General features: G+C 39.0%; 1 protein-coding gene and 1 long non-coding RNA gene across 3 annotated transcripts; both read right to left on the minus strand.

Annotated features, from left to right (window-relative positions):
- Positions 1-16: 16 nt before the first annotated feature.
- Positions 17-480, minus strand: LOC115570915 (uncharacterized). Its single transcript, XR_003981846.1, has 3 exons — positions 367-480; positions 131-241; positions 17-41 (listed from the first exon to the last, which is right to left on the minus strand). It is a non-coding gene; the product is annotated as an uncharacterized LOC115570915 (long non-coding RNA).
- A 4,171-nt stretch (positions 481-4,651) lies between these two features.
- LOC115570910 (integrin alpha-M-like) lies at positions 4,652-20,187 on the minus strand. 2 transcript variants are annotated; one of them, XM_030399707.1, is made up of 30 exons: positions 19,987-20,187; positions 18,185-18,287; positions 17,947-18,065; positions 16,949-17,019; positions 16,662-16,776; positions 16,305-16,432; positions 15,478-15,620; positions 14,660-14,810; positions 14,301-14,451; positions 14,099-14,172; positions 13,785-13,905; positions 11,523-11,659; positions 11,270-11,416; positions 10,963-11,175; positions 10,729-10,862; positions 9,779-9,921; positions 9,534-9,691; positions 9,326-9,451; positions 8,800-8,873; positions 7,966-8,107; positions 7,771-7,869; positions 7,614-7,693; positions 7,432-7,518; positions 7,263-7,332; positions 7,048-7,146; positions 6,824-6,904; positions 5,929-6,039; positions 5,663-5,776; positions 5,473-5,583; positions 4,652-5,383 (listed from the first exon to the last, which is right to left on the minus strand). In XM_030399707.1, exons 1-30 carry the CDS (start codon positions 20,021-20,023, stop codon positions 5,288-5,290), a joined length of 3,435 nt encoding a protein of 1,144 aa, XP_030255567.1. In that variant the 5' UTR covers positions 20,024-20,187; the 3' UTR covers positions 4,652-5,287. The 2 variants fall into 2 exon arrangements, with proteins under 2 accessions (XP_030255567.1, XP_030255568.1); XM_030399708.1 differs by lacking the exons at positions 16,305-16,432; positions 17,947-18,065; positions 18,185-18,287; positions 19,987-20,187 and having other exon boundaries at positions 16,949-17,017.
- Between the last annotated feature and the right edge of the window lie 1,758 nt (positions 20,188-21,945).

Raw genomic sequence — 21,945 nt, forward strand, 5'->3', positions numbered from 1 at the left:
GTTTTTTTCATCAGCTTGTATTTACTCTTGAAAAATCCAGCCTATAAGTAAAAAACAAAGACAGTTCTATGAACACATACACTATGAATTAATCAAAAATGCCAAACTAGATATGAGATACAGCTGTCACCTTATACAGGCCTGCGGTAATCAAAGCCAGTAATGCCAACCCTCCGAGGGTTCCTCCGACAATCTCTTTGGTAAAGTCAGGTTCCGGATACACCTCAACCTCTGCCTCAGTCTGAGAGATGAGATGAAATAATGTGGGTCAAGTTAGATAGAATTACTTTAATGATCCCAGACAGGAATATTATTTAAGTTCAACCTCTTATAAAACACAAATTAATTAAAATAATGGGTTATCACCTTGTGAACAGGAGGGTTGTTATTAGACGATGTTGAAAAGTTGATGTACTTGTTGTTGTCGTACTCCAGACTGGCAGAGCTGGTCAAGATGAATTTGGCAGAAGGAAGTCCAATCTGTTTGAGAACAAATACGGAGTGGGACGAGCCTATTACAAGATAGATTGATTACAAGATAGATAGATATATAGATGCCTTCATGGTCACAAAAAAAAAAAAGCCTACGGCAAAATCGGAAATAAAAAATAGCGCTGTTAACGTAATTCCCGATTTCCATTCAGGAGCACGGCACCTACAATCAGTTAATGAGTCGAAAACAGGAAAGGAGTAGTTTTCCATTATTTGTCGACTTCCAAACAGAAGCCGAACAGACAGCTTTCGTTTAGCTACTCAATAATCCAACATACACGTTGAAAGGCTCAATCTCATACAAAATATACTTTTAAGGGCTATTACAGTAATTTCCTGAGAAATATCCTGAAACCATACCTATCAGGTGATATACAAGTCCCATCTGTTACAAATCTCTGTTCTCAGGGATCTAAAACCAAAACCTAATGCTTATACGTTTTATTCAATGTAAGAGTTCATGAGAATCCTTGCCCTTACAAACATTTTATCTTTCAAGTATTGTTTTGTGAGGCATTTGGATGAGAAACTGCTTATGTGCAACTGGTAGTTTGCTGCAGTAGAGTGGAGAACTTGAAGTGGTGGTTATATATTGTCCCCCGTTCACGGGTTGAAGACTGTTCAAGAGGAGCACTGACTAGTAAGCTGAGGAAGTAAAGCCAAGATGTGAATGTTGATTATATATGTTGTTCAGGGACGTGCACATGATTATAGAGGGGCAGGGGCTCAAAGTCAGAAAAGGGCAGTATGTGCGCATAGCGCACGCCAACAATTTTTTCTGGCCTTAATAACACAATATGTAGATTAACTTTAAATTAGTAAACACAGTACTTGTAGAAAGCTAACTACTTAGCTGTGTATCCTGTGTAGCTGTGAGTGATATGCAACTTCCATTTCTTTTGTGTCAACAAGTTATTGTCAACATGAGTTTATTCACATTATCATAATACTGAGGTTTGGAAGACGCGCAATTCAGCTGCAATTCTTAAAAAGCAATCAAACACTGGTTTATTATTATTATGCTATTTATTGGAGGGCAAGTGCAAACTAGAAATACAGGCTACACATCTAAAATGTGTCAAAACCACGAAATGACTACTGTGGATGTTAGTAGGAACAGCATGTTTACAACAGCAAAGTCGCAGTAAACTCAATATCTGAAAGAAGTTTAAGATTTGTGGCAGATAAACAGCCGACACAGACAGCTGTCAGATTATTCTTAACTCTCGTTAACAAGCAGTTAGCTTAACAAGGACACATGGACACTCTTCTGAAATATGACTCATATTTAAGCACATTGAATAAGTGGAAGGCGACTTGTTAGCCCCCCACAATGAAGTTATGTTCATGGATTTATAACTCACAAAGCTTCAAGTGGCTCCACTGTCACGTCTCATCTACGTGCGTGGTGGAGTTCTGATGAGGCAGCGGCTTCTCTCTCTCCCTCTTTGTCTTCAAAATAAGAGCTTAACATTGCACCCCATTGGTGTTTGGAACTGGGTTCTTAGCGGGGGGCTTTTAATTTGAAAGTAGCGACCGTTCGTAGAGAGAAACAGAGCGGAGCCGCAGCGAACAGAGAAGCGGCTTTAGGCTGAACACACACACACACTCACACACAGCACCCTATTACGAGGAAATACGTACGTTAGATAACCGTGGCGTTTTTATACCGCCGTTTTTTTGACATCCCTTTGCACAACAGGATTTTATGTATTCATTAAAAAAACACACAAAAAGGGCATTTTATAATACGAAGCAAAAAGGGCAGGGGCTCAAGCACCCTTTGGGACTTATGTGTGCACGTGCCTGATGTTGTTGGTGAACATGACTCGTACCGCGAGACACACGACAAAAATATTGGCAGGAATAAACTGATAATAAACATTTGGATTGGATTGTGGACCCTTGTTGACAACAGCATGCATTCTTTGACTTACTCTGATCCTCTCTGCGCCACCTGGTATCCAAAGCCTGCAGCATTGTTAGTGACGGACCTCCAGGCCACAGGATCGACATTGAAACAAAGCGCAGCTTTTAAAACTGAGGGAAAGAGAAGAAAGAACAACATAATTCTTCTGATTTAAAGCTGTGGTTGGTAAAATGGAAATAAAGTCACACCCAGGCTAGATATGAAAGTATCTGGCCAGAAGATCCCACCTTCTTGTCCTCTGGCCTCTCTCCAAAGAAACTAGAACCAAACCACTAACAGCTTTAAAGCCACTATCTATAACTTTATTGTTAAATGGTTCTGATCACATACTGTATGTCTTAGTTTGTTGTATCATCTGTGTGTTGCTTTCAGAGCTGTTACAGGGTGGAGAGTTGTGAATTGATGTCTGCCAGAGTGTCTTCTTATATAACACCACAGGGGGGCACCAAAGTCAAAAGCTAACAAGTGGCCCAAAACAATTATTCAATTCTACAACATATTTTGAGCCAGTTATCTGCCCAATTTTTATTTTGATTCTCTGTGATGTTTCCCCTATTATTTAATAGCAGAAAACACAAAACAAAGACTAAGTGAAATGTAAAGATACAGTTCTAATTTAGCACTACTTTAAAAGGCAACATGTGGGAGGTCCTCCTTCTATATGCGCTTTTGCATGGGATTTTGTCACATTTAGCAATACCGTGCAAATAAAATCTCCCCTTTTTACTCCCTTTTTGGCCACAGAAGGAAGTTTCCAGAACTGGTCAATATTATACAAAGAAATGTTGTGATAAGACAATCTGCCAGTGTGTCTAAGAAACAAAAGCTTCCTGTAATGTTGAACCTCAGATTTACCTCTTATTAATAGTAATTCATTTTGTACATGTCTGTTCACTTCATAGTGACATCATATTGTAGTTGTTTTGTCATAGTTACCGTCAGAGATATACTTTCAGAATAAAAGATGAATAACCACCATGAGACCTACACCCTCAGGTTCTGCTTTTTTTTAACCGCAACTTTACCATCCACAGATTCGAGTGCTGAACTTAAGTATCATGACGGCCACGTTGTTCTGAAAATAGTCATTCTTTTCCTCTTATTTAACGAACTCTTTAAAACTGTTATGGAGGCTGCGACTGGGTTACCAGGACTCTGACATGGATCATATTCTAGGAAGAAATTCTTTTCTGGGTATAGCAAAAAAAGTCAAAATTATATGATTACAAGTTTAAATTATGACATAAAAATGTTTTCACGATTATGAGATAAAGTAAAGAGGATAAAAATATTTACCTTGTAATTTTGACTTTTTGACTCACAATTTCAGCTTTTTATTTCATACAGTAATTATGGCAAGTTGTGCGAGTGTTTCTGATCCAGAGAACATTTGCACTTACACCATGAACCTTCAACCGGTAAAATAAAAGTTTTCCTACCAATATTTTTTAAAGCCTTGTAATCGGGGCAGACATTTTCAGATTGGAAGTGCCATGAACTGTTTTTTTTTTTTTTCCATATTTTCAGGGAGATCAGGGCGGCCCTCTGCTGTGCAAGTCTGAATCGTCTTGGTTCCAGGCGGCTGTTGTATCAGTAAGTGGAGGAAAATCAGCCCGAGCTGATCTTCAGGTCTTTGCCAAAGCGTCAACATTTGGGTCCTTCTTAAAGGAGATAGTTGGAGACATGCCATCTCCTGAAACAACTGCCACAGGAAATGTACCAAGTTTCGCAATTTCCTCATTCCTCTTAATCACTGTACCCATTACCTCAGTGTTGCTGTTGTCATGATGTTAGTCACTGCAGTGGTTGAATGGTTCATTATTCACAGTCGAGTTGTCTGACAGCTTTAAGCACTGTTCTCTCCCTGTGAATGCACTTAAGATTTCCAGGTCAATATGTGATAGAATAAAACAAAACATTCCAACAAAGTTTAGATTTTTATATCAAAAAAGGGTATCATTCTCTTGTGTGATGATCTTTTTTTAGACATAACTTGTACATGGATATCACTCTCTCAAACTGAATCCAGTGAAATGAAGAAGTACTTTTGTTATTATTCTCTATTACATTATACCTGTTTTCTTCCTACATACAAATTTTATGATGACTCATATCAAGTGAAATTGTTCAGACAAATTAGATGTAATTTTGATCACATACATATAATAAATACTGATGAAGCAAAAAATTTGTCTTTTTGGTTGAATCAGAACTCTTACATCAATAGTGCACATTTTAGAATTTATTCACAAAGTAAAGCAGTTCACAGTGTCAATAAAGGTTGCATTAAATAGTTATTTTTTGCAAGTTAGCAGGTATTCAGCATACAATTTTATATTTCAGCAGTTTCATATTGCAATATGTGACAAAAAACAGAACCACCAGATATTACTGGAGGGGTTTTTTCGCCATAAAACAAATTCTAAAAGATTTAGCAATAGAAAACATATTTTGCGAAAGTATAAATTCAGAAATGTATTGTTGTAGCCCAACAATGGGCTATCTGGTTGAAATCTGTGGATAAAAAAAATGCATTTTGTAGAGCCTATGTTAAAAAAATAGAAACACAGTAAAAGTGGCCCTTTATGGTGCCCTTCCAGTGGACAAAATGTGGTGAAGTACCCTCTCTTCACCATAAATGCATCGAGACTTTCTGCGCAATGCTGAAGATGTAAGACTGTGCTGTATTCACCGACTTTAACTTCCTAACTTGTGACCCCTTATTGGGAAAAGGTTGAGAATCTCTGTGTTAGGAAATAACGAACAAGACAGTGATATCAGACACAGCCAAGCAGATCAGAGTTAACAGCACCACTGTGATGGAACATGTGTGTTGCATTGTGGTCGGCTGCATCAGCCATCATTTTACGCTTCTGGTCCTGGTTCACCTGCATCAACCCCTGGATCTGCTGCTGCATCCTCTTGCATCATCTGACTGTATTTACTCTTGAAAAATCCAGCCTAAGAGTACAAAACAAAGAAAGTTCTGTGAACACATACACGATGAATTAATCAAAAATGCCAAACTAGATGTGAGATATAGCTGTCACCTTATACAGGCCTGCGGTAATCAAAGCCAGTAATGCCAACCCTCCGAGGGTTCCTCCGACAATCTCTTTGGTAAAGTCAGGTTCAGGATACACCTCCACCTGTGCCTCAGTCTGAGAGATGAGATGAAATAATGTGGGTCAAGTTCAACCTCTTGTAAAACACAAATAAATTAAAATTATGGGTTATCACCTTGTGAACAGGAGGATTATTATTAGACGATGTTGAAAAGTAGATGTACTGGTTGTTGTCGTACTCCAGACTGGCAGTGCTGGTCAAGATGAATTTGGCAGATGGAAGTCCAATCTGTTTGAGAACAAATAGGGAGTGAGACGAGCCTATTGCTAACACATTCCTCTTGAAAAAATATTTCAAAATGCATTTAAATGCACTTAAAATGTATAAGTAATAATATGTAAACTCATGAATCAATCTTTTGAACATTATACATGCATTACCTGCTCTATCCATCCAGAACTAAGGTTGGCAGCAATATCGTAAGTTTTTATCTCCTGTTTTCCCATGAACCTGGTGCACTTGAACACTTTGCATGTTGCAACAGAGCAGCCCTAAAAGCAGAGAAGTCTGTTAAAAAGCCTGCAAACTCCAGTGGGAAGAAAAAATAGTAGTTACACGACCGTCACACCAGTAGTATGAGTGTGTGCAGAGCACCCTAAACCTCATTGGAGTTCTGCCTTGGCACCCTGAGACAGATCTTTGCACTCACCACCCAATCAATGGGCAGAAACGACACATTATACTGCAGCTGAGCACCAACGGGAACAGAGGATAGAAAAAACCCAAAAAACTTGTCGGATTCGAATCATGAAGGTGCCAGAAAGGCATCTAGTTTGCAGCTATGCATACATCATTATGAGAACATAATTTCCTAACATGCATACTGCAAAAATAAATGCCATAATTTAGATTTTTAAATTAAAAGTTCGCTAACAAAAAACAGACTGCAGCCACACTTAAAATAGATAAACCAAGATAAGTTCAGGCTTCCTATCCACATTTTACTTGTCTGGACTTCTCTGTAGATTTTTCAGCTCATATTTAACATCCTAGTACACATAGCAAATGTTTATTTTTTATGATTAGTCTTTTTAATCATTTATCATTATTTTTTAATATATTATTTATCATTTATTCACTTCTTATTTGCAAGTTTCTTTTAAATAAAAAACAAAAAAAGAAAAACAAATCTGTCTTCCACAACTATCCAGACCTGAAAGTGACTAAAATCAAATTGCATAAGTTTCCATACTGAGTCAGAACACTGCTAGTTTGTTTGACTGAACAAAAAAACAAAGAAACACACACACTGTTCAGGAAAAGTTAAAAACTTACCACTATCTTATCTTTCTTTATTTGAGCTACAAAGTCTGTGACACGAGGTCCCTCATCTTTGTCTGGTTGGCAGTCTGGAAACTGAAATAGAGCCAATTCAGAGAACAAAACAGAGAACAAGATCTGCTCCCCATATAACCACACCCACTCTCCCATGAGGCTGTAAAAAACAGCTACATCAAATACATTTTTATTGGTTCAGTAACTATTAGCTCCCACATTACCTGCAAACTGTTGGAATCCGCCCAGATGTCTTTAGCACCGAGCTTTACTGGCACCTTGATCACCACAGTTAAATTCAGTTCTCTGATATCATTTACAACCTGTGAGAAAAGGAGGAATTTAAAAGGTTGGGAGGCTAAACAGACTAAATGAGCTTTAAAGTTACACCTGCATGAAGTTGATGAACTAACACTGGTATTATGAAAAGATATTTTACCTGAATTGATTGCTTGAATGGTTTCTGCAAATTATTGTGTCCATAAGTGAAATTGGTGTAGCTGAGGGAACTAAACAGAAATATAAACAGTTATTATTGCATAATGTCAACTTAAAATAATCATCATTTTCTAAATCATGTCTTTCACTTCACACAGAACAACACAAACCTTTGCATTGTAACAAAAATGCTGTACTTCACGTCAATCTCTTGCCTTTTGGAGAGTTCGCTTGAGCTGGAGTGCTCCAGATTCCCACTAACAGAGAGGTAAACGTATTTGTAGTAATGGTTAAAGCACCATTGCATAAATGCTGTACATACTTGCATATTGTTCTGCACACTGAACAGTACCTGTTAGCATTTGCAGTGACAAAAATCCTCTTGTCAAGTTGACTATTGGTTTCAATCCCATAGGAGATGATGAAGATAGCCTGAAGTGAAACAATTGATCAGATTACCTCCTCTTTCTGCAGCACTGAGAGGAGATCCTCCTGTACAAAGAACAAACCTTTGAGTTGCTTTTGAAAATGGGCTTGTCAACAGTGCAGTCTGTCTTTCCTCGCAACAAGCCATCTTCACTGTCCAGGGAGCCGCACTCGATTCTTCCCTTTATTAAAGAGGTTTTAATGAAAAAAGAAATTAAAGCGCACACACGACAGCTGATCTTAGATTAACTGAAACAGAATAGATCATGAAGACATACCTGCACAATTGTAAACTTCCTATAGGAGAGTCCATATGGGTATGTCACAATGACACGGCTGTTGTAGGAGTTCTCCCCGGTGTTCTCCACTGAGACGGTGACATTCAACAGTTGATCAATGCCCACTTTAACAATTGAGGAGCTGATGGATTATGAGGACAAAGAAAAGTGAGGGCATAAGAATAAGAAGACTGACAGACTATAGCCATGCTTTTGGCTAAATGCTAACGTCTTGTTTACCATCTTAGTTTAGCCTGTTCACTTGCTCACATGCTAATTGGCTAAAATCACAGAGCACCCGAGAGGCTGATGGGAATGTTTTTATGCTTTTGAGGTACTTGTTCCGAAAATTAAAGGGGTTGCGAGAAACTGGAAATTTGACCTGATGATGATGATGATGCTAGATACAAAAAGTTACTATTAATCATGAGGGGGTCATGAATGTGTGCAACACTTGCCTTCACAATACACACGATAATTGTTAGGGCTTTTCTACTAAAATCATGACTAAAAACTGAAAGATGGTCTTGGATAAATCCTCTGGCAACATCTATCCCAAATTCTTAGCCAATCCATCTATGAGCTTGATTATTTTTACTACATACTGTTGCATGAATGCAGCTGAATTTCATAAAACCATTTCTTTCCAATTTTTTGTTTGCTTCTCTGTGTAACGAACAGCAGTGGGTTGGCTACACAGCTGGAGCACGCTGCGTGTAGCTGATGCCACTGTGTTACAGAACTTTATCATTCATCAGTGTTAACATTATAATTATAGTCATAGCGACTGCTCTTGGTGTGGATGGCTCTTTAGGCTTCACTTTGGTAACTCACCTTGTAAAGTTGAAATCCACTTTCAGTTGGTCTACACATTTGTTGTCAGTGCCGCAGTTGATTTCGAACCCTAACTGTGGAAGAGAGTATAAAGTAAACCTTTTTTTTTTTTAAACGCCTCAGAAAGCATCACAGCAAACAGCCAGCACGGACCTGAAGTCTGACTGCCTACTAAAATCGTATTACAACCTGACATTTTTTAGAAGGCACGACAGTTCCTGTGCATTCCAAAGCACTGCAGAGCTCCGCACAGTAGTTAAAGTGAAATGGTAAATTTAGTGGAAACTACTCACAAAAGTAGCGTCAAAAGTGAAGCCGATCTTTGGTACTCAGTTAATATTCTGACAGATAATGTAAGAAGTATGAGCAAGTTCAGACTGAAAAATTAAAAGGGCATCCAAGTGCTGAAACATCCTCAAGAAACTAAAACAAGTCCAGTTGCCTACGATACAGCACCTAGATTTACCGTGATCTGGATGATTGAGAACCTTCATCAATTAATAGAGTGTCTTCAAATACCACTTACAGGATGAATGGTTGTTGTCTGAGCCTGCTGAGTGAGACTTGGTCTGAGATTTGTGTCGGAAGGCAAACCGTCAAATGTGAATTTGAGTTCATTGGAGAGTGCGTTAAGAGCATCTTCTGGACAAGCCTGCAAGAAGAGGGCAGTATTGATGACTTTCAAAAGCCCATATTACACCCTTTAAAATCAAGGTATATGTCTAACAACTCACCTCAACAAAGAAGTTCACATTAACGCACCCAGGAGGCTGTCCTAAGATAACATTTGTTGATCCGGTCTGCACTCGTTGTTTCTCGCTGATGTAAGCTCGGTTGTTTGGGACCTTGCGGGTAGCATCCAGCGTCAAAGTAAAGTTAATCCTTGCTTGAGCTGAGAACAAATCAGACCTTCATTAAGAGGCTATTGGTGCACACACATAAATGTATCTCAATGGATTGACAGTGGCGAATCAGGAACCTTGTTCTACTTCAGAGTGTTTGGTTATGGTGAAGCAAATTTGAGCTATGCTCGCCAAAGGCGTTGCGCAGTCTGAGTTCTGAGTCGGGATTTGGCCTGGGCTGAATGACATCTTAGCTTCCACCATTACTATGGGCTTTGATCTGGAAATGGACAGAGCAGAAAATAGAAGTCTGGTTACATTTCACTGACATTTCCCTCTGTGTCTCATAGTGATGCTAAAGGGTGCCTTCTGTGTGATCAGCATCATATCCCATATCCATAACTGTTGTTAGTGGCTTGTTAGCCGCTTGATTGTTGTGGTGCCTGTACAAGTGCCAGCAGAGATGAGAAAGAAGCGAGAGCCCTTCGCAACTTCCGTTGTCAGTGACGGAAAAACAACGTGTCTGATCAGAATGTCAATTATCAAGACTTTTTAAATCATGTTTTAAAAAGAAGGGAAAAAAACAGAGAGTCTCCAGGCATTAAGAAAGGCATCAAACAGTTACTTTTAAATGGTTAGCTCATGTTTAAAAACCTGCATATACACACTTAATTTTGTTGTAAAAGTGAGCTTTAAACTAACTTAAATGTAAACACATCTGCAGAAGTATGAGACTATCAGAGCAACTGCTCCACTCGATATAGTGTACAGGAAAAGTTGGGGTTGAATGGTGTGTAAGGACCTGGACCCCTGAGACCAGGATTTGCATTCCATGTGAAACCAAACATAAGAGCCATTAGTGCCATGATATTTGATGACTTGGGTTGAAAATACATGTGAAGAACCTTTGATTTAGTGATTGAATATCCAAATAAAACTGGATATCGTGGCTGTCTGAAACAACCCCGTAATAAACAGTTGTGTCCTATATTAGTACAAACACAGCACACATTGCAGAGCTCAGGTTTGATTAACCCTTAAAGATTAATTAGAGAGTACAATGTATGACGGAGCATCTTGGACTTACCTTAGTAAGACAACTGTGCCCTTTGAACCCACCATTAAGTCAGGCAAACCGTCCGCACTATGGTCAAAAGATGATTGACTGATTGACATGCCGAAGAACTTCAGCCCTGACTTGACTTCAGGGCCAGCAATTCTCTGTGTAAATGGAAATAGTATAATCCATCAAATTGGTTTTATATTAAATACAATAGCAAACAGGAAGCCATACTTCAGCATCTTCTATGATCTGGCTCACCTGTGAATAAGAAAGGCTGATTCTTCCTCCTCCTTCACCGTGGAATATGTAGATGCTGCCTTGACCGTCATTCTCCAAAGGAGCTCCAACAGCCAAATCATTGAAACCATCTCTGTTAAGATCAGGCAGTACAGCAAGAGAAGAGCCAAACCTTCCTTTGCCAGATGCATCCCCTCTTAGTACTGATGGAGAATATAAGTGGCAATCGACATTCTGATGAAAATATAAGGATGTGAGTTAATGTTTGCATTGCCAGTGAATAAACACATTGATTAATTTAATGGCAATGGATAAAACTGTCATTTACCAAACCAGATAATTCACAAATGTAAACTCTTCCTTCTCTGTCAGTGTCCACAAACATAGGGGCAGATATGAAGACCAGGTCAGTGAAGGAGTCGCGATCAACATCCATGGCACAAACCTCTGCCCCAAAGTATTCACCGCTCTGATACTGTAATGATAAAATAAAAGAAAGGAATCAACCAGAATTTTTTTTTATGTGCATCTCACTGTCTTTTGAGACCATTTACCAATCTTAACTGATTGTAAACACACACCTTCCATGGATGGGGATCAATCTTTTTGACATTTCCCCTTGCCTCAACTGTCATCACAACTCCTCTGTGTTTATATCTTGGACCACCAACAATTGTCAGTGGGCCTTCCCTCGTGCTGGCAACTGCCATGGAGTAACCTAGGATTCAAGAGTCAAACATACGTTATCCATTAATATATATATATCCATCTATCCATCCATCCATCCATTTTCATCCGCTTATCCGGGGGCGGGTTGCGGGGGCAGCTGCCTGAGCAGGGTCACCCAGACTTCCCTCTCCGCAGACAATTCCTCCAGCTCTTCCGGGAGGATCCCAAGGCGTTCCCAGGCCAGCTGGGTGACATAGTTGCTCCAGCGTGTCCTGGGTCTTTCTCGGGGTCTCCTCCCAGTGGGACATGCCAGGAACACCTCCCAAGGGAGGCGTCCCAGGGGCATCCGAAACAGATGCCTGAGCCACCTCAGCTGGCTCCTCTCGATGTGGAGCGCTCTACTCCAAGCTCACGCTCCATCCTTCCCTCACTCGTGAACAAGACCCCAAGATACTTAAACTCCTCCACTTGAGGAAGGAACTCTCCCCCAACCTGGAGGGAGCAAGCCACCTTTTTCCGGTCGAGAACCATGGCTTCGGACTTGGAGGTGCTGATTCTCATCCCAGCCGCTTCACACTTGGCTGCAAACCGCCCCAGGACATGCTGGAGGTCCTGGCTCGAAGGAGCCAACAAGACCACATCATCCGCGAAAAGCAGAGATGAAATCCAGTGGCTCCCGAACCAGACCCCCACCAGGCCTGTGGCTGCGCCTAGAAATTCTGTCCATAAAAATAATGCACAGAACAGGTGACAAAGGGCAGCCCTGCAGGAGTCCAACATGCACTGGGAACAGGTCTGACTTACTGCTGGCAATGCGAACCAAGCTCCTGCTCCAGTCGTACAGGGACTGTACAGCCCTTAGCAGAGGGCCTCTGACCCCATACTCCAGGAGCGCCTCCCACAAAATGCTACGAGGGACACAGTCGAATGCTTTCTCTAAGTCCACAAAACACATGTGGACTGGTTGGGCAAACTCCCATGAACCCTCGAGCACCCTGTGGAGGGTATACAGCTGGTCCAGTGTTCGAAAACCGCATTGTTCCTCCTGAATCCGAGGTTCGACTATCGTCCGAATTCTCCTCTCCAGTACCCTGGGATAGACTTTCCCAGGGAGGCTGAGGAGTGTGATCCCCCAGTAGTTGGAACACACCCTCCGGTCCCCCTTTTTGAATAGGGGGACCACCACCCCAGTCTGCCAGTCCAGAGGCACTGTCCCTGACTGCCACGCGATGCTGCAGAGATGTGTCCACCAAGACAGCCCCACAACATCCAGAGACTTGAGGTACTCAGGGCGGATCTCATCCACCCACGGTGCTTTGCCACTGAGGAGCTTCCGGACTACCTCAGTGACTTCAGCTTGGGTGATGAATGGATCAACCTCTGAGTCCCCAGCCTCTGCTTCCTCTATGGAAGGCATGTCAGTGGGATTGACGAGATCCTCGAAGTATTCCTTCCACCGCCCGACAATGTCCCCAGCATTTATGTGTGTGTGTATATATATATATATATATATATATATACACATATATGCTGAGGTTGTTGAAGTGTCACTATTACTATTACAGCTACAGGGGACAAAGATGAAAATTACATATTTACAAAATCAATTATAAAAAATATATCAGTTGTTTAAAGCAACATAATTTAACTGTTTTTAAAACTTGAAAAATAACAGCTTCAAAATCATTTTGATGGCACAGTGTCTTTAGGTAATAGGGTCAATGGTGACGACTCTGCCCCCATCACTTGTTTCTGCACTATGTAACTGAGTGTATGTAAGTGAGAAGGTAGGATCAGTGTGTATCACATGTTTACTTCAAGATACAAGATTTGAGGTTTTTTTGCAGTTAGCACCCATTAGCTGCTCTTCTAGGATTTGTTGATAACTTACCATCTTTTGCTCTTTCCTCTGAATTAGATCTACCAACAGGCTCAATGGTGAGTGTGGTATTTGTTTATTTGTATGGTTTTTAGGGGGCTGCTGTAGCTAAGGATGTAGAGCAGGTCGCATGGAAGCCTCTGCCATCAATGTAAGAATGGTTGAATGTGACTTGCACACACTCCTTCATACCTTTGACTCCTTATTTGTCATTGATAGGTTTCCAAATAATGGAAATAAAGACTGACGGATGACATCTACATGTGTGCGTTTGTTAATAGTGTCATATACATACCCAGATAACTGTCAGTCTCCATATAATCAGGCATATAAGACGTCCCTTTCTCTCCGGTGCTGGTAAATTGCAGGAAGCCTCCCTTCCACTGGTTGGCACCAACAACACTCATCTGAAATCCCTGCAGTTGGAGTGAAATTTAAAGAAAATGTATTTGGCATGAAACATCAGCCAAAGAAAAGGCTAACTGCATCATCATTTTAAATCTGGATTCCATGTAAGTGTATAAATGTGTGTGCTTTTTCTGTGTGTGGGTATGTCTGTGTTTCTAATACTTTATTGTCCAGTGCATTTCCAGTGATTTTTTAAATTACCCCTGGCAAATAAGCTGCTCTGAATCCCTCTTGAGACATTTCCATTTTCAGTGTCTCTCCACTTGCGTGAGATCCTGTAACAGCAACATAAATGAGCATGAATGTGAGTTTTACATTTTTACCTTTTTGAACTAACTATTTACGTTTATTTCTGAAAATCCAAAAATGATTTCATACTCTTATGGCAAGTTAGCATCTGTACCTTCGATAGAGAAGATTTTCTCCTGCAAATTCTGTCTTATTTTTTCAAGTGCATCAAAGTTCTCCACTTGAAACACATGGTCTTTAGAGGGTGGAGATGCAATGGTCTCCAGTTCCTTTTTTGCTGCACTGTTAGTAAATGCCCTCCCAACCTAGATGTAGAGAAAAATGCTGGGGGTTTTGTACTTTTGTTCTCCATGTAAAAAATGTAAATGCTTTGGTAAAACCTTCCTACAAAATAGTTCTCGCAACTATCTGATTGTACTGAATCAAGATTTTGGGGCAGGTGATTCTAAGCAATTGAATCGTATGCATTTTATATAGATATGATAAATGAAATATTATGTGCATACAACTTACCCCAATAGCAAATCGAACAATTTTTTTTTGCTCAGCTGAATAAACTGCATTTCCCAAGAAAGTCCCATCTTGAGACTCTCCATCAGTAATGACTATCAGAACCTTCTTCACATTTGGCCTGGAACCTCTTTCTGCTTTGAAGACATCTTGGCTGTAAGAAGGAAGATGTACTTTCATTTTGTGTTTTTGCATTTCATTTTATTGTGTTAAAATAAATTAAATATAATATAAAAATATAAATACTAAATATCTTAAATGGCCCTAATGTGTCAAAACTCAAATTTAAACATTTCTAGATTAACCAATATATACAACAATGAGTGGTTTGAGCTTTACTTTAAGTACTGTAAGTTATGTACTTGTTTTCTGTATAATGTCTTCAACTGTTTTTAGATGACTCTGTTAATGTATCTGTTGTGTTACAATCAGAAGAAATGTCAATTTCAAATTATTATAGGGATAGTAGGATTATTGGAAGTGTTTAATAAATGGCTATTGATAATTATTTTAAAAATCCACCAATTCATCTATTGCAGCTATTCACATGCTGCACTTTAAGTCCACTGTCATTTTTACCTGGAAAGGCAAAGTCACATTTAACTGAAAACACTCTGCGCTAGCTTGTATATACTGTAAAGTTTAATCATCGAGTTTGGAACGCCAATTTAAAATAGATATTATACACAACAAATGAAGCCTCTTTAATGAGCTTTCATAGTTAAATTAAAAAAATAATAATCACTTTCTGTCTGTACTGTACATAAAACTTTACATGTAGCAATGTCTAAAAATTAATGTCATGACATCATGGCACTTACACAACACTTGTGATGGCAGCTGCTGTTCTGGTCCCTCCAGTTAACTGTTTTATGTTCAGTATTTGTTGTTCCCAGTCATAAGCATCAAATGTATTGAAATAATTATGGATTTGAGTCCATGATGAAAATTGGACAATGGCAAACTGCAAAAAATGAGGAGGAAAAAAAATAAATATGCATGGATTTAAATGAACATATATATTTAAATTATCTATAGAGAAACAGGTCCTAGTCTCTGGGGATGAGAATGAAGAAAAAATTATATGGAAAGTCAAGGGGTACTTGGTGGATGTTTGAGCGGCTGTGGCTCAGTGGGTAAAGCGGGTCGTCTAGTGATTGGAAGGTCACCAGTTTGAATTCCGGCTCCCCCTAGCTGCATGTTGAAGTGTCCTTGAGCAAGATACTGAACCCCAAATTGCTCCTGATGAGCAGTTGGCGCCTTGCATGGCATCAATCATCAGTGAATGAATGTGTGTGTGAATGGGTGAGTGTGGCGTGTATTGTAAAGCACTTTGAGCTGTCATTAGACTGGAAAAGCGCTATAAAAATGCAGACCATTTGGTCTGTTTAAATGTGTCATTTTTTGTAATGTAGTCGTAAAAAAAAAAAAATAAAAAAAAAAAAATCTCTCTTCTAAGAACATTAACAGTTTTTAAGGTTTGGTAAACATCAGTGTGAAATCTTTGTTTTGTCTCTTGTACTGAAGCAAGTAGTACTTAATTTTTTTTATGTGGAGACAGTTAACACACACACACACACACCTACACACACACACTTTTTCTTATTCCCTAGCTAATTCTATGGTTTCAAAAGAATTTGTGTTAAACCTTTGTGTCTTTTCCCTGGAATGACCTGACCAGAGCTATCACAAAGGTCTTCATTTTGTAAAAATCTGGTGCATAGACGCTGCCAGAGCCATCCAGCAGAAAGGCAATGTCTGCTTGGGTCCGGCACCCTGTCAAAAAGAAGGGCTGGATCAACTTCTGAACAGTCTTTGCAGTTTCCCATCAAGTAAATTCAGTCATAACGGAGTGTTTTGGGTTTTTTTAATGACTCATTGTATTTCTTTAGCATCACATGTAGGTATATTGTCTATTTGCTATTTTGTCTATTTATTTTTTTTGGTATGCTTTTAGCTCTACCTTTTAAGATAATTAAAAACATAAATTAAAAAACATGTTTACCTTCAAGAGAAGAAGGCACAGGACCTCCAACATGATCATTACGTTCTATCTGAATGCAGACACCGTTGTACAAGGTGATACTTTGGCAGTCCTTTGGGATTGTTGGACCACATACCTGAAAACAGACATGGTCAGTCCTGATTTATATAAAAGCTGGTTGATCATTTCCTGTCCCAAGTAATACATTTCCAAGCTGCAAGAATACAGTTTCAATGGTAGATAGATGAATCAAAGTTAAAAAGGGTTCATAACAAAGTAATGTGAATGTTTGCAGTTCATCAGCTCACCATAGTGTTTTGTGTGGTGGGATCTATTGCCATTGTCAAACCAAGTGACGCGTTGACTGCAAATTCTGGCACTGCATTGACAACATTCATCAGTTATGTTATGACAGTCATTCAGAATACTTTGTGATAGCAACACTATCAGTGACCAAACAAACAACAGCCACTACTATTAAAAGATTTATTAGCAACATTATCCAGTTATTCTGTTATTCTTAAAAACAAGTAGTGGTTGGAACAGTAAATATAAATAAAAAATATAAATAAATATACAAGTGGAATAATATATAAGCCGATAATGCTTGCAATTATTTTTTAATGTCATGATCTTAAGATCATGGGTTTATTATTTCATCATCTTAAGGTAACAAAGCTAATTTTTCTGTGATAGCAGCAGTGTTAAACATAGGTAACGCATTATAAATGTAACACTTTACAGTAATTTATACTTTAAGCAGTAATGGAGTAATAAAATGGTCTCTAATAGGAGATAGGTAGTATTATTACAGTTCCATGTCAAGTCACATTTTACCATTAAGTATTGATTGAGGTTTTATTTAATGAGGGTTTTTTCATACCATGCCACCACCTTCTTATATGAAAAAAGAATCGTGTTGGCCAAATGCCAGAGTTCATCAGAGAAAAGTACAAAAACATAATAGTCAAATGCAATCTATTTATTGAGAAGCTGAGGGAGCTTTCTACAGCAAGGGATTTCAAAATGTATCAGACCAAACTGCAGCTGGTGTGCTTTGATAACCTGCTAAGACACAATATTACCCTCTTCTATTTAATAATGCCTAGTCATACTTCTGCATGTTTTGAAGTGAGAGTAACACAAAGGTAGTGTAAAACTTAATGCATTACTCCAGGAGTAGCTGGTTTGAGCTACAATGCTTGTAGTTTTTCTAATGATAAGAGTTAATGAGAATCTTTGTGCTTACAATCATTTTGTCATTCAAGAATTGTTTTATGAAGCATTTGGATGAGCAACTGCTTACGTGTAACTGGTAGTTCGCTGCAGGAGAGTGGAGAACTTGAAGTGGTGGTGGTGGTGCACTTATATATTGTCCCCCGTTCACTGGGTGAAGACTGTTCAAGAGGAGCACTGACTAGTAAGCTGAGGAAGTAAAGCCAAGATGTGAAAATTGCTTAAACATGTTTCTAAACATGACGATGCCACATAACTGATTTGTCAGTACTACCCTTATTGACAGCAGCATGCATGTTTTGACTTACTCTGATCTTCTCTGCACCACCTGGTATCCAAAGCCTGCAGCATTGTTAGTGACGGACTTCCAGGCCACAGGATCGACATTGAAACAAAGCACAGCTTTAAACACTGAGGGAAAGAGAAAAGAGAACAACATAATTCTTCTGATTTAAAGCAGGGGTTTGGAAAATGGAATAAATGCCACGAGATTTGAAAGAATCCGGCAGAAGATCCCCCCCTCTTGTCCTCTGGCCTCTCTCCAAAGCCACTCGACACAAACCACTAACAGTTTTAAAGTCACTATGTGTAACTTTACTTTAAAATGGTTCTGATAACATACTGTATGTCTAGGTTTGTTGTATCATCTGTGTGTTGCTGTCAGAGCATTTACAGGGTGGAGAGTTGTGAATTGATGTCTGCCAGAGTGTCTTCTTATATAACACCACAGGGGGGCACCAAAGTCAGAAGCTAACAAGTGGCCCAAAACAATTATTCAATTCTAAAACATATTTTGAAGCAGTTATCTGCCAAATTTTCATTTTGATTATCTGTGATGTTTCCTCTATTATTTGATAGCAGAAAACATAAAAAAAAAGACTAACTTAAATGTAAAGATACAGTTCTTTAGTACTACTTTACATGGCAAAATGTGGGAGGTCCTCCTTCTATATTTGCTTTCGCATGGGATTTTCTCACATTTAGTGATACTGTGCAAATAAAAACTTCCCTTTTTTCTCCCGTTTTGGCCACAACAGGAAGTTTCCAGATATTGTTAATATTTTACAAAGAAATGTTGTGATAAGACAATCTGTGAAACATAAGCTTCCTGTAATGTTGAACCTCAGATTTACCTCTGATTAATAGTAATTAATTTTGTACATGTCTGTTCACTTCATAGTGACATCATATAGTTGTTTTGTCATAGTTTCCTTCAGAGGTATACTTTCATAATAAAAGATGAATAACCACCATGAGACCTACACCCTCAGGTTCTGCTTTTTCTTGGCATCCATACAGCATTTGTTAGGTTACTGTGACCTTTACAGCTTCAGAAAGACATTAATTACATACATTTTTTTTCTAATTTATTATTTCTGTTGTATTCTGATGCAGTCTTAAATGTACATCAAGTCCAACCACCAGTGGTCGAGGATGTGACTGTGCAACCACAGGAAGTCCATTGCCACCTCTCCACCTACAGATGCAGTCGATCAGTTTTTTTCAATATTTTTACAAACGAATCACAGACCTCCTCCTCCAGTCTTGACCAAATTTGGTATATGACCTTGAATATTTAAATGACCCAGACTAAATTGTTGATATGTTACAATGTTGACATGTTATGTGATCCTTAATCTGACTCATTTTTTTGTTTGTTTTTTACATTACTTGCTATTGAATTTCATTCATAAAAAAACCCTTCCACTTCTGTGATAGGAGGTATCACATATCCATTTAAAATCAAGCAAAGTGTTTTCTACCATTAAAATAAAGAACATAGAGGACTGTGCTGTGTTGCTGAAGCTATTTTTACGATCAAGAGTTGAGCATTATTGTCACCTACTGATAAAGGGTAGTTTGATTCACAGAGGAAATGAAATACAAACATTCTGTTTTTCTACATACTGTTATCTTTCACCCCTGGTGGCTTTAAAACAACCCAGATAATAATTCCTGATAATAAGTATCTATACTTCCAGCATGTTGCAGGAACTTACAGCTGACGAAGGTGTTGTAACTGTTATTAAATTCAATGACAGAATATTTTCACTGCTGGCACAATTATTTACATTGATAGACAAAAACAGGAGATATGAACTTGTCTTACCTGACAAGAATATGGTAGCTGTTATTTTCCAATCCATTGTGATACTCCCATGGAAAATATAAAGTGATATGTATTCTCTAAACGTGTGCAAGTTAATGTGGAAATGTTATTTCTGGCGACCTATAAACTTTTTCTACAGCTGAAACTCTCAAGGAGGAAGATGTTGACAGAAAAATGGAGAAATCATAAGTTGACTCAAAGCTGAGGCAGCCAGTTTGAGGAACTCTAACGTAGGAGGGGTTACAATATTGTCACACCTTCTGTTTTATTCGAGCGAACTGTATGTTGTCACCTTATTGCACAATGCAGGGGTGTTGTTAAATTCAGATTCAATCACTCAAGCACTTAGCACAAAGATTAATGCTTAAATAATCCAATTATAAGTTTAATAGCAAAAAGGTTCAGCTAACCTGGAAGAGTGGATACTATTGCTCAGTTGGGTGTTGATGAATAAAGACTAAACATCACGACAGATTCAACAGCAGCATAAGGGCGTGTTGTGTTTTCAGAGGTAGTATATATTAAAGGATGTTCATGTGAAAAATTGCCTGTTTTTTTTAGCTTTTAAGCTTTTTCCAGTCAGAGAACAGGCTAATGAGTTTTCACCAAAGCCCTGTTGAAACAGGGCTCCTCTCGGAAAAACACAAACTAAAAATACAAAGGTCCATTTCTCCTTTTTGCTAGACTTCCTCTGCACCGTCTCATCTCAATTGTGAGCCAACCAATTTGAAAGTGTGCCAGTTGGCATGCACTATGAGTAGGACTTCATGCCTCTCTTCAGCTGTTCATTTATGATTTTGAAAAGGGAAAATGTTCGTGGAGGAGCCTTCTATGAATGTTAATCGATCAATTTACGATGGATTACATAATTTGCTGTAAACTATGACTTGACTATGACATTTACTTCACTGTCAACGGAAACAGACACATAAGGTTACAAGACAGAGATAAGGCCTTATCAAAAGCTCACTGCTCTCTGCATGTTGACTCATTCAGCCCTCAGCTTCTGTTCAGGAAATGAACCTCTTTTCTAGCCAACAACAAAGTTGATGCTATTGTCGACTCAGCACCACCCATGTCCAATACTCTGACCATCTGCACGGTGCTTTTGAATGTGACTTTTTTGGCAATCTAGCCGAGTTAGAAAATGAAACACAGATATAGTGTTGCAACTTGACTGTGCAACCTTTGCCAGGCTCACCAGTTGACCCTGTCCTGCCGAGCAGACACGATCGAGAAAGGTCATGAAAAGGTCAAGGATCAGCGTGTTGTGGTGCTATGTCTGGATTAGATTTCTAGGGGCAGGTTAGTAATGTTGTCACATGCTCTTGCAGCCTCTGTGTGAACGTGTGTGTGCGTCTGTGTGTGTGCTACATACTGCAGTTACCCCAAACTTCCTTCACAGAACCAAATGACCTCTGGGTGCTGAGATGCTCTTCTCATTTACGACTTTTAAACAAACAGCACTTGAATACTGTGTTAAACATTGTATGAAATCATCACACAATTACATTCACTGCAAAATGAAAATTAATCTCCATTAATCTTAGATCTCAAATTGATTTGAAAAGATGTGTTTTACACCCTCAATGCTCAGTTTAAATGGGTTTCGCTAACGCTTTTAGCTTAGCAGCTACAATGAAGATTTTGTTTTTTAGAAAGGGTTGTAATAACATCAAATCAATGCAGGATCTCTGGTCTATCTGGAGACTTGGATTACGCTGTTTGGAGCCATTTTATGATTTTTGGGGGGAATTTTTTTAACATACCCACCCACCCAACATACCCAACAGTACCCATCTGCTTTAGTTGCTTAGGAGAATGCTGCAACACTGTTTTACTGAGAAGCTCCACCTGACTTCCAATCTGCATGAGGGTGAGGAGATAATGACTGAATTTTCATGTTTAGACAAACTTTTCCTTTAAACTTGGATTTACAGGGTGCAGAGATGTGCTCGG

This window comes from Sparus aurata, chromosome 20, assembly GCF_900880675.1.
Source record: "Sparus aurata chromosome 20, fSpaAur1.1, whole genome shotgun sequence".
Taxonomy (NCBI): Eukaryota; Metazoa; Chordata; class Actinopteri; order Spariformes; family Sparidae; genus Sparus; species Sparus aurata.

Bases quoted from the DNA above. Each gene is read 5' to 3' on its own strand.
- LOC115570910 (XM_030399707.1), bottom strand. From the start codon at position 20,023: ATGGATTGGAAAATAACAGCTACCATATTCTTGTCAG. The intron at 7,694-7,770 runs GTTTGTTCTTTG...GTTTCACTTCAG, and splicing joins TTTTCAAAAGCAACTCAAAG to GCTATCTTCATCATCTCCTA. The intron at 7,333-7,431 runs GTTTGTGTTGTT...ATTTCTGTTTAG, and splicing joins ATTTTTGTTACAATGCAAAG to TTCCCTCAGCTACACCAATT.